The 12,837-nt window shown below is 40.9% G+C and overlaps 1 protein-coding gene across 1 annotated transcript in view; it reads left to right on the forward strand.

Moving 5' to 3' along the window:
- The window catches only part of LOC126455722 (dynein axonemal heavy chain 3), a 1,249,696-nt gene that overhangs the window by 575,795 nt on the left and 661,064 nt on the right, over window positions 1–12,837 (forward strand). The window contains exons 31-32 of the mRNA XM_050091491.1: window positions 8,117–8,267; window positions 8,425–8,585. Coding sequence (XP_049947448.1) covers window positions 8,117–8,267; window positions 8,425–8,585 — 312 coding nt within the window. The remainder of the gene's footprint in view (window positions 1–8,116; window positions 8,268–8,424; window positions 8,586–12,837) is intronic.

The following is a 12,837-nucleotide window of genomic DNA, read 5'->3' on the forward strand; positions in this document are numbered from 1 at the left end:
TTATCTTTTCCAGATTACGAGACAGAGTTTGCGCTTTTCATGTGATGCTTCAAATTAGGTTTTGAATCGGGTGTGGGTGGTAAAGAACATTTACCTACTTTTGGTGTTATTTATTTAAGATGGTAACCAACCATACAGCTTTCAGTTGGTTGTTAGGGCTAAAGAACTCTTCTACTCACTCTATGACCGAAGGATTTCAAAGGTGAAGTTGTACATGAACATAGCAAGGTAATGATACTACAGGTGGTGAGACTGGACAGTGGCATGCAGTGCAATGTGCTAGTGCTGACTGCAAACTGTATGAAACACAGCTGCAGTATATTGTATGTGACGGCCTGTTATGTAATACAAGAAGGTTGGCATTGTGCATGGTAGTGTTAGCTGAGCAGAAGGCAGAAGTTTTGTAGAAAGTACATAATCACCTGCTGTCTGAGAATGGAGGGTATAGAACAATGAATAAAACACTAGTGGAATGCTACTGGTGGAAGATGAGAAGGAGAGATACGGACCAGTACGTAAGACATTGTATACAATTAAGCAATGATCAGATATGAGCCATAAGCTAATGCTATTGCAAAGGCTTCCAGAGTTAATTAAATCTTTTCAAATGATTGAGATGAATATCTTGGGACCATTTAACTGGACTCCTGCAGGAAACCATTTTGTATTAACCATCATTGACCACTTTTCTCGGTACATGGAAATAACTGCCATTCGAAACTGACAAGCAGCAACACTGGCACAAAGCATTGGTCATCAGCTTGTTGCTCAAATTTAGTGTGCTGGAAACCATAATTAACGACCGAGGGACAAACATCATGACTGATCTGATAACACAACTTTGTTATTTGCTACAGGTTTGGAAATTAAGAAATAGTCTGCTGCATGCTGAAAAGGATTGTAGGATGGAGCATGTGCATCATACTATAGGTCGGATGTCAAGTTACTGTGTAAACTTGTACCACTATGAATGTGACTACATATAATTTGAAGTTCCATACCAGTACTGGGATATTTCCATAGAAGGTGATTTTTGGAAGTAAGATGCTTTTGCATTTTGACGAAGTCATCCCAAAAACTGGCAAGGATGATGACTCTGTTAAGCATTTTAGCAAACGAATGAGAGGGGTTTGAAGGCTGTTCAGGGTACAAACACCAAGCCCTGGAACAATAGCAGGCATGGAATGGGGTAGGACAATGGGTGATATTATTGAGTCCTTATATGCTGAAGGGTGAGACCAAAAAATTTGCTACATGGAACCAGAGATTGTATTAGGTAATTGAAACAATGTCATTAGATACTGTCAAACTTCAGTTACTGACTCATACAAAAGTAGTTCATGTTGGATGCTGCAACTGTATGAAGGCACTCCTGATGTAGTAACACATGTATCACCACACACCAAGTTGAAAGAGATGTCTATTGGCAAGAAAGGTGCACACAAGGACATTGTGCAACCTGACCATGAAATTCCATATTAATTGTGGTCAAGGAAGTCTGACAGGTTATTTATTGTGGTGTACAGTTAAGGAATAAAGAAGAATAGCCTTGTTAGGTTTATATTAATTAGGGAAATAAGCATTTCTTTCTGATTTTAATGAGTGACAGGTGTTGCCAAATGAGAGAGAGGGAGATGACTGTATTGTAGTTCCCAGTTTGCCAGATTCCATGGGTAGAGATTAGGGGAATTCTAATTGTGGGAATGCCTCACCTCTTCACCAGTGGCATGCAGCAAATACAGTAATTGGAGATTGGAGCACTTTCCATTAGACAAGAGGAAGTGGTTCTCACCAGTCACTGAGAGATGCTGGAACTAACTTTAAATGCGTCAGGCATACATAAAAAATAGATTGTGGTCGCTTGAAGATTATGCTAGATGGGATGAGATACTGTGGACAGGAAGATGCGCATCTGAGTGTGTGGAGACTATGTGTGCTGGATGAAGTGATCATTCCTGCAGTCAGCGCTAGAAAGGTAACTGTCATGTGTCATGCCATGCATCAACCCATGGATCTTGTAGTGGAATGTAACAGAAGCTTACCACTGGAGAATAACTTGGTCATACCAGCCTCTGTCGTCTCATTTAAAAACAGATTTGGTGAATTTTGGATAGTTAACTGTCACTGAAAACTGCAGATCCTTCCAAGACACATGTGCATAGCAAACGCTGAGCTGTTAATTGCAGGACAGCTGAGCATCATAGAAACTTTCCATGCCGAGTCTGTGGGCAAATTTAGTGCTACCACTATGAGACAAGATCTTCTAGCTCGACTATCACCGATCTCACTAAGGAAAACAGAAGAAGCTACTTGCCATTCTTCAAGAGTTCTCTGAATGCTTCAGTCCAAAGGTGATAGTTGTCACCATCCAGCTCAGCGTGAAGGAGTACTTCGCACCTTGGTTCACAGGGCCCATGTTATCTCAGACCCTGAAAGTTTGGCAGCTGAGCTATCACATCTTGAAATCACCTTTCGTCAGAATGGTTATAGTGAGAGGCAGATCAAACGTGCGTTGCACCATCAGCCTTCTGTGCAACGGATGAGTGACGATAGCAACGAAGTGTCACCTAAGTCTATGGCCATTTTGCCTTACACAGGAAGCATTTCCAACAGGATTGGCCATATTTTGAGGAAACATGATGTGAAATCTGTTTTTTGACCACGTACACCGGTCATCCTATGGAATACAACAACACGGAGATCCTGGCTTGCACGTCCAGCTATTGGGATAGTGTCAAAAGGAATCAGTTGAAATCAGACTATCAAGCAACCTTATTAACAGAGATGGTGGATTTTGTTGAAATGCTGCTTGGAATCCGGCTCTGTCTCTCATCAGAAAACAGAGGGACAGAATTAGTGCTACCTCAACTATTGATTAATAGTAACTATTGATATTTCTGATGTCGGTTATCTTTGTTTGTGTTGACACTTGTTCTGTATGTGGTGTCTTCCTTGTTTCTCCTCTGTGAACCGAGGTATTAAATTTGCTTGCACATTTCTTCTTCCTTGCATTTGTGCCTTGAGAATGGCAGGGTGTGCTCCTGGCGAAATATTGGCGGTGTTCGCCGACATCACCCGGCAGCAAACCCATAAGTAATTTGAACATTCAATTCACCAGGAAAAGTTAACATCTCACATTGTGTTGACAGAATACTTGTGTTATCTCATTGGTGCTGAAAACAATGAGTTTCGAATGTTATGTGTAACATATCATTGGTTAAGTATGTTTAATGCTTTTCAGTGTGTGTTGTCATGGCTATGGAAACTTATTTGTTGCTGTAGGCAGTGGTCTGGCAGTGCATCCAGTTACTCATGAAGCAAGAATGGTCTTTAACAAGTGGTGTGCTGTCAAACATTTAAACTCATTGTGAAAATGCAACAGAAGAAAAAATAATGTGCATTTTTTAAAACATTCATATAAGTAGACATTATAAATTTGAATCGAGGGCATCAGTTATTTCCAAGTAAAACTGAAGGGGCAAGCCCGTTTACAATGATTTTTGGTATGCAATATAAAATGTCCTTGGGTGGCCTGGAAGAGGCATTTTCAAAAGAACGAAATGAGAGGTTACAAATAGCTAGCTTCAGATTCAGAACTGCTAATTTCATAATCGAATTAGCCCCATTACTTGCTGATGACAGTTATGTGCCAGAGAGTAAGATGAGATATTTTGAAGCTATACCTGTTAACATTAAAATCTAGGTACAAGCTCTACCTAAAAATTATTCAAATTCCAGTCTACATGTATCACAGAGAAAAAAGAGCTACAGCTTCCTCAAAATGCAGTAAATGCTTACCAATCTGGGAGAAAGATACCAAAAGTAGAGGCACGAATATTGATAAGTACATGACTCTTTTGGTTCTGTAAACTTTCCCAGTGTATTAATTGGTTGTATTTGTGTCAGGTCTCCAGCAGGAACATTTCTTCATCTGTACACAATATTTCGGCTTTCCATCTGGCCACCATTTTCAGGTTAGTAGGCCGTCATACTATCTTGCCGGAACTGAAATTGAACATGCTGTGGTGGCTCCTTTATATACCAACTATGGGTCCACTACACAAGTGGAACCATAACAGCCCTCTAGCGACAGGTACAACAGCGCACCAGTGGTGAAATGATAAATCAATATTAAACACTAATGACAGTTCTTGAAGACCGAGACAAAGACTGTTGTTTCTTAACATCAAAGAGAAAAGGGTTCCAACTTTTACCTTATCTCTGTTTATAATATTGTCCGATAGCCAGATGTCAGTGGCTTCTTTCACTACACAGTCCCAATACCATGACGCAGGGACAGCCGCTTGTGTCTCATCATACAACATTTTATGTCCTTCCATAAGACAATGTTCTGCCACTGCAGATTTTTCTGGCTGAAATAAATGTATATGACGATGATGCTCCACAAAACGATCCTGGACCATACGAATCATTTGTCCAATATAGATTTTCCTGCAATGGCAGGGAATCTTGTAGACTCTGGGCTTTCTCAAACCTAAATCATGCTTCACTGAGCCCAACTGGGCTGTGGTCTTAGCTGGCAGATGGAATACACTTTTAACATTAAATTTCTTTAAAATTGTCCCTATTTTTGAAGATATGCTCCCCACAAAAGGTAAGAATGCCACTGATTTGCTTGTATCTTCTGTTGGTTCCCGCAAACGTCCAGTCTGTAGCGCATGGAAGATCTAATTGTCAGTATAACAATTCTGTTTGAACACAGCTTTTAGATGGTGCGGCTCCTGTGTCAAATTATCTCCATCTGAGATGGCGTAAGCTCTTTTACCAATTTACATAGAACCCCATTACATTGGTACGATGGATGACAACTAGATGCATGAAGTTATCGGTCCATATGCATGGGCTTATGATAAACACTATATCCCAATGTCCCATTGTCCCTCCTGTAGACCAAGACATCAAAAATGGAAGTTTTACATCCTTTATAACTTCCATCGTGAACTTGATATTGGGATGCAGGCAATTAAAATGATCTAGGAAACAATCTAGAGCATCCGTCCCATATAGCCATATCATAAACGTGTCATCAACATATGTCCAGAAGCAAGTTGGTTTTGAGAATTCCGTCTTCAGTGCCATGTCTTCAGAGTCTTCCATAAACAAATTGGGGACTATGGGGGATAGTGGACTCCCCATAGCCACTCTGTCAGTTTGTTCAAAGTATTTGTCATTAAATAAAAAATATGTCGATGTCAACACATGGTGACAAAACTTAGTTGCTTCTTCATTCAATTTTTCACTAATTAACTGCAGAGAATCTTCAAGAGGAACTCTGGTACACAGAGACACAACATCAGAACTAACGAGCAAATCTGTGGGACTGAGACACAAAGATTTCAAACTGTGAAGAATCATATTTTCTGGAAATATGGTGTTTGCATTTTCCGGCATGAGGTCTGAGAATGGACACTAAATACATGGCTAAGTTCTAAGTAGGAGAGCCCAAATTGCTAACAATAGGCCAAAGAGGTACACCTTGCTTGTGTACCTTTGGCCAACCGGTTAATGTCAGAGGACCTGTAGCACCAGGTTGAAGTTTTTAAGAACATTATCAGATAATGAACTCTTCTTCCAAAGTGAAAGTGCCTTGCATTTTATACCTGCAGTTGGATTGTTCTTCAATCTTCAGTATGCCGAGTCTGCAAGCAAAAGATCCATTTTATCCACATAATCGTGCCGTGTGAAAGAAAAACCGTCATGTTGGCCTTGTCTGCTGGAAGAATTACTAAATCCTGGTTTTCTTTCATGGACCGGATTGTGGCTCTTCCAAGCGAGTAGATGTTATGTTGTGGGGGTGGCACCAGTGCAATGTATGAGAAACCTCTTGCCTAACCTCATCAGCTAGATCGTCAGGAAACCTGGACACCACTTGTTCAACAGTGGAAATTAGTTTTGTAAGGGGAACATTCTTGGGCATAGGGGCAAAATTCAATCCTTTTTCCGATACTGCCAGCATAGCATCATCCAGTTGTTTGGTTTTGAGATTGGTCACAACATGTCGACAGGTGTCATCATTTGCCCTTAGAGTCTTTCGTGACGGCATACATCAATAAAACATTCTCAGTTTTCAAGCTGTGTCTATTCGAATAAAATCCTTGAGCTCTCGATGACCATCTCTGCCATCGTTGTCAGGAGTTCAGTGACTGCGGGGACTACTACGGTTTCTCGATTATATAGGCATGATGACATCATCAGCAGCCACTCAGATAGACCCAATGTGGCATGCGCACGTAAGTTGAGCTGGGCAGCTAGCAGAGCTATTGTGGCAGCACCGGTGATGTCAGGTGGCACCAGGGGCAGGGGCCATGTTTGGAACTGCTGCTCCGGTGTCGCATATCTGTCTTTGCTTTCTATTGATGTCCAATGCCTGCCTGCATGCCATGATAAGTGTGTGCTCGTGGTCTCTGTTGGAATTATTGTTGTTTAAACGCATAATGGAGTCTCAATATGCAGATGCATGAGGCAATGCTTTTGTATTTTCAAACTGTATTTTATGTCCGTTTTCTAGGCAGTGCTCCGCTGTGGCCGACTTGTCAAGCTCCCTTTATTTTATATGGCGCTTGTGCTCAGCACAACACTCTACAACCATGTGAATTGTTTGTCCCATATACATGCTGCTACATTCACAGGGTATACCATACACATCGGACACTTGAAGAGCAATGTCATGTTTAACAGGGCGCAACATGTCGTGTACCTTGGGGAGGGGCAGAACACCGGTCTTAGCCCATGTTTCTGCAGCAGACGTCCTAACTTACTGCTGGTTGCTTCACAGTGTGGCAGGAATGCAGTCCGTTTGGCCTCTTCTACTGATTTACAAGATGTCTTTTGTCGGCGGCCCTTGATAGCATTTGCGATGTCTCCTTTGCTGTATCCATTTTCCCTGAAAACACATTTGAAGTTCTGCAATTCAGATTGTAGGTGGTCATCATCAGAGATAACCTTGGCTCTATGAACCAACGTGTTCAGGACCACTTGCATGTGTACAGGGTGGCAGAACAATGTCTTATGGAAGGACATAAAATGTTGTATGATGAGACACAAGCGGTTGCCCCTGCGTCATGGTACTGGGACTGTGTAGTGAAAGAAGCCATTGAAATCGGGCTATCTGACGATAGTATAAACAGAGATAAGGGGTATCCTTTAAGTAAGAGTTGGAACCCTTTTCTCTTTGATGTTAAGAAACAACAGTCCTTGTCTCGGTCTTCAAAGTAGTGTTTGATATCGATTTATCTTTCCCATGAGCTTTCACTACTGCTGCGCTGTTGTACCTGTTGGTGGAGGGCGGTTATGTTCGCACACGTGTGGTGGACTCACGAGCAACCACTGCATGTTTGATTTCAGTTCTCGTGAGGTAGTGCCATGGCCTACTCACTTGAAAGTAGCAGCCAGATGGACCACCGAAATATTGTGTCCAGATGACGAGATGGAGACCAGATGTGAATACAGAACTGTTGAAAGTGGATAATTTCTTTACCCACATTAAGGGAAATGAGGAAGTTGTATCATTTCAGATTTATAGTTTCATTGTCGTAGGTGGAAGATTTCAAGCAAAATTAGTTACTAACACTGTTTTTGAGTTGTAATAGCCAATATTTCATAGTTAATAGATGTTTTATGTGTCCTGGTGTGTTTACTGAACATATATGTGATGTAGTTACTTCATAGATGGTTCTACAGTGCCCTGGAGAAATTATTAGAAAAGATTTGGTGAGGCAGATTAAATCAACTTAACAATAGGTGTCTCATTACTGTACTGAATCCATCAGGGGCAATAAGTTTTTACAGAATCGCAGATGACAGTGACCATGAAATGGAGAGTACTTCTCATTCATAGAGTTCAGGGGTAGAACTGCAGCGATTCCAAATAAAGTAATAATAGTGTTATTCACACTCTGTCATCTTGTGTGGCTCCCCATGAAGTAAGAGCATGAAGATTCTGGCATTTCTTGGCTTCTATTGCCCAGCTTGTTATTTCTTTCAGTTTTCAGCTTTCAGCATATAGACGACTGTTTTATTGACCTAAGGAATTGATAAGAGCATGTTGTCAATGACCTGGCTAATATTGTCTCATTATTTCTCTTGAATGTTGCAGACACTTGCAGAATCTTTGACCGATATTGCAAATAATCGAAAGTCAGTGATGGAAGAGTATAGAGCACATTACAGAATAATTAACCCAAAGGCAATAACAATGGGGCAGTTGTATGGTTGCTTCGATCCTGTTTCTCATGAATGGTCAGATGGTAAGTTATAGCACTAATAATGCTTCCATCATTCATATATTTTTTGTTTTACATCATGTTTTATCAAATTTCATGCATTTTTCATTATTTGTGTTATGAGATGGTGGATGGTTATTTTCATTTTTATGTTTATGAAATGTTCCTTGACTCATTTCAGGTGTGTTGGCTAATACTTTTCGAGAGTTTGCATCTGCAACAACACCTGACAGGAAATGGATCATGTTTGACGGCCCAGTTGATGCTGTGTGGATAGAGAACATGAATACTGTACTCGATGACAATAAGAAGTTGTGCCTTATGTCAGGTGAAATCATTCAGGTAAGAAAATAATAATAATAATAATAATAATAATTGTAATAATACAGTAAAACTTCTGAATGGCAGACATCTGTGGGAAAAATAAAAATACCATCTTTAAAAAAGTGTCTGCTAACCAGAAAAGGACAAAAGTACAGTATACAATACAATACACTACATTCAGTGAACTATAGACAGAAATGTGCTGTATAAACAACATAGTAAAAATTTATATCCATTTACTAACATTACTACATTAACAAATCCCCGTAGCATAATATGTTATGGTATTAAATTTCTTTCATGCAATCTGGAAGGTTTGTTCGAGGTAATCATGTATGTTTTCTGAACCAGAGAGTAATTTATAACTGTCTTTTCAACTTGCATTTTAACTGCTGACATTAAACTTTGTCTCTCTTAATCACCCCCCCCCCCCCCCCCCCCCCTACTAAAAAGTAGTGTTTCAATTGTCTTGCCTCTTACACTCTCTGCTTACTTGAAAGTGGAGTGAAGTCCAGTTCAGTTACATCATCTACATCTTCATTTTGTTTTCCATTCGCAACATTGTCAACACACCCGTCTTGATGAAATTGTTGTATGAGTTCACTTACACTAGTTGATGTACTTTCTGTAAGCAGTGCATTCTCGATATTGGCATACCCCTCAGATCCATCAGTTTTCTCTACTGAAGTGTGAAGTTCATGCTCATCTCCCTTAACATTGTTTTCTCTGACACCATCATCAATTACTGAAGCAAGATCATTAAAAATGAAGCTGACCTTCTGGAAACAGTTGGTGGTTGTATTGTAGGTATGTTACTTGTTGTAAGGCTGAAGAAATCCACTGGATGCATCCAATACACTAATAAATTTTCCAAGTTCTCATCCAGATTCAACATTGTCCATTTGAGACAAAATATGTCTCAACACTTGCTGCCTGAAAACACTTTGAAACTTTGAATTATCCCCTGTTCCAGTGGTTGGCAATGTGAAGTTGAATTTGGGGGCAAAAAGATTATTTCACATTTTCTGGTGCAGCATCACAATTGGAAGTGGCATTATCCATAAACAAAATCTCTTTCCTCCTTTGTCTTTCCATTCTTCTATCAAATGCAAGCAACCATTTGGTCATTATTGCTCTTGTCACCTGAGATCATTTATTAGCATACCACTCCACGTTCAATTTACTCAAGTCAATGTCCTTAAAACATCTAGACTTCATGGTCTTACCAGTAATTAAAGGCTTTTTAAATTCACCTATCATATTAACACACAGTAGAATAGTGAGCTGCTGTTTTGAAATGTTGTGTCCTGAACAGTTTCACATTTCAGGGTCATAGTTTACTGGGAAGAGTTCTGAAGGAAAGATCAGTCTCACCACAGCTAAAAATGTTGCTTTCTTCAGAACCCTCGCAAATTCCTGTTACCCTTTTTTGCCCATCTAACATGGTGTTTTCGTCCATTGAAATGGATTCACCAACTATGGTTAGAAAAGACATGTTGTGTCTACTCCTAAAGTTTTTGAGCCAACCAGTAGAAGATTTAAAATCATTAAGCCCTAACTCTGTGGTGATTGCGAGTGCTTTCTCACGGATTAGTGGTCCACTAACTGGTAAGTTATTGGTGTGAGCATCGCAGACCCACTCAGTTATCAGATTGTCAACTTTTAGGTCTAGTATGTTGGGAAAAGGACATTTACTGGAGGGGTTATCAGTTCCAGTCCACGATTTCAGAATGACATTTTTGTTTCTTAAAATGTCACTGATCTGTTGTCCAACTGCAAACCTGCTGGCCATATCTAATACTAAGCTTTCCCTTTTTGTAGACATTGATTATCTTGACCTTTTCATTCATTGTTAACCATTTTTGTTTTTGTGACCTCTTAGCACTACAGTACATAAACTCCTTCGCTTGAAGTCAGCAACAGTGTGCACTTTAGACCCCCTTCACACGGAGCCTCTGAGAAGCGCTTCTTGTTGGCGCTTCCTCTGGTAAAATGCAGATTTAAATGAACGTCTTCACTCGTGCTCTTTGTGGTGCTCAGGGGCGGACTTGCCACCAGTGGTGTGGATTGACAGTCCAAGCAGTGTGTTGGTCAATATGAAAAATTGGCACATGAAGTCAGCATAGCAGTAGTGACATCATCAAAGCCGTTCGCGGCAGCATCAACGTGCTTGGTTTGAATGGTTTCTTGAAACCCTGGGCCATATGAATTCCTCCCCTTCACCACCAGATTTTCTGAACTGAGCTGATGGAGTTATCCTTACAACATAACGTCTGTTCCCGGTCTCAACCTACGGTAACCTACACCCCACACCTTCCACCTAACAGTTTCCATACACTCTGTCCCATCACCTCCTCCTAGTTCATGTCCCCTCACCCTCATTGTGCTGCACACTCTGCCAATGCACACACTAAACTTTTCTCCTTCTCTGTCCCCCCACCCCACACCCACACCCACACACCCACACACAGACACACACACACACACACACACACACACACACACACACACACACACCACGTGCCGGGCGACCAATGCATAAAGCTTAAATTTACCCTGTTTTTATGATCTGCATTGCTAGCATATTCTGAAGCACTAAATTCTGAAAATATAACTATGATTCTAAAGATTGTAGTTTCTGCATCTACATCTACATCCATATCCCGCAAGCCACCCGACAATGTGTGGCGGAGGGTACCTTGAGTACCTCTGTCAGTTCTCCCTTCTATTCCAGTCTCGTATTGTTCCTGGAAAGAAGGATTGTCAGTATGCCTCTGTGTGGAATCTAATCTCTCTGATTTTATCCTCATGGTCTCTTCGTGAGATATATGTAGGAGGGAGCAATATACTGCTTGACTCTTCGGTGAAGGTATGTTCTCGAAACTTCAACAAACCTTTGGTGAAGGTATGTTCTCGAAACTTAAACAAAAGCCCGTACTGAGCTACTGAGTGTCTCTCCTGCAGAGTCTTCCACTTCGCGATTACTAAATGATCCTGTAACGAAGCGCGCTGCTCTCTGTTGGATCTTCTCTATCTTTTCTATCAACCCTCTCTGGTACGGATCCCACACTGCTGAGCAGTATTCAAGCAGTGGGCGAACAAGCGTACTGTAACCTACTTCCTTTGTTTTCGGATTGCATTTCCTTAGGATTCTTCCAATGAATCTCAGTCTGGCATCTGCTTTACCGACGATCAACTTTATATGATCATTCCATTTTAAATTACTCCTAATGCGTACTCCCAGATAATTTATGGAATTAACTACTTCTAGTTGCTGACCTGCTATATTGTAGCTAAATGATAAGGGATCTTTCTTTCTATGTATTCACAGCACATTACACTTGCCTACATTGAGATTCAATTGCCATTCCCTGCACCATGCATCAATTCACTGCAGATCCTCCTGCATTTCAGTACAATTTTCCATTGTTACAACCTCTCGATATACCACAGCATCATCCGCAAAAAGCGTCAGTGAACTTCCAATGTCATCCACAAGGTCATTTATGTATATTGTGAATAGCAACAATCCTACGACACTCCCCTGCGGCACACCTGAAATCACTCTTACTTCGGAAGACTTCTCTCCATTGACAATGACATGCTGTGTTCTGTTATCTAGGAAATCTTCAATCCAATTACACAATTGTTCTGATAGTCCATACGCTCTTACTTTGTTCATCAAACGACTGTGGGGAACTGTATTTAACGCCTTGCGGAAGTCAAGAAACACGGCATCTACCTGTGAACCCGTGTCTATGGCCCTCTGAGTCTCGTGGACGAATAGCGCGGGCTGGGTTTCGAAACCCATGCTGATTCCTACAGAGTAGATTTCTAGTCTCCAGAAAAGTCATTATACTAGAACATAACACGTGTTCCAAAATTCTACAACTGATCGACGTTAGAGATATAGGTCTATAGTTCTGCACATCTGTTCAACATCCCTTCTTGAAAACGGGGATGACCTGTGCCCTTTTCCAATCCTTTGGAACCCTATGCTCTTCTAGAGACCTACGGTACACCGCTGCAAGAAGGGGGGCAAGTTCCTTCGCGTACTCTGTGTAAAATCCAACTGGTATCCCATCAGGTCCAGCGGCCTTTCCTGTTTTAATTGTTTCTCTATCCCTCTGTCGTCTATTTCGATATCTACCATTTTGTCATCTGTGAGACAATCTAGAGAAGGAACTACAGTGCAGTCTTCCTCTGTGAAACAGCTTTGGAAGAAGTCATTTAGTATTTTGGGCTATAGTCTGTCATCCTCTGTTTCAGT

Source organism: Schistocerca serialis, chromosome 2 (assembly GCF_023864345.2).
Source record: "Schistocerca serialis cubense isolate TAMUIC-IGC-003099 chromosome 2, iqSchSeri2.2, whole genome shotgun sequence".
In the NCBI taxonomy this organism is placed as follows: Eukaryota; Metazoa; Arthropoda; class Insecta; order Orthoptera; family Acrididae; genus Schistocerca; species Schistocerca serialis.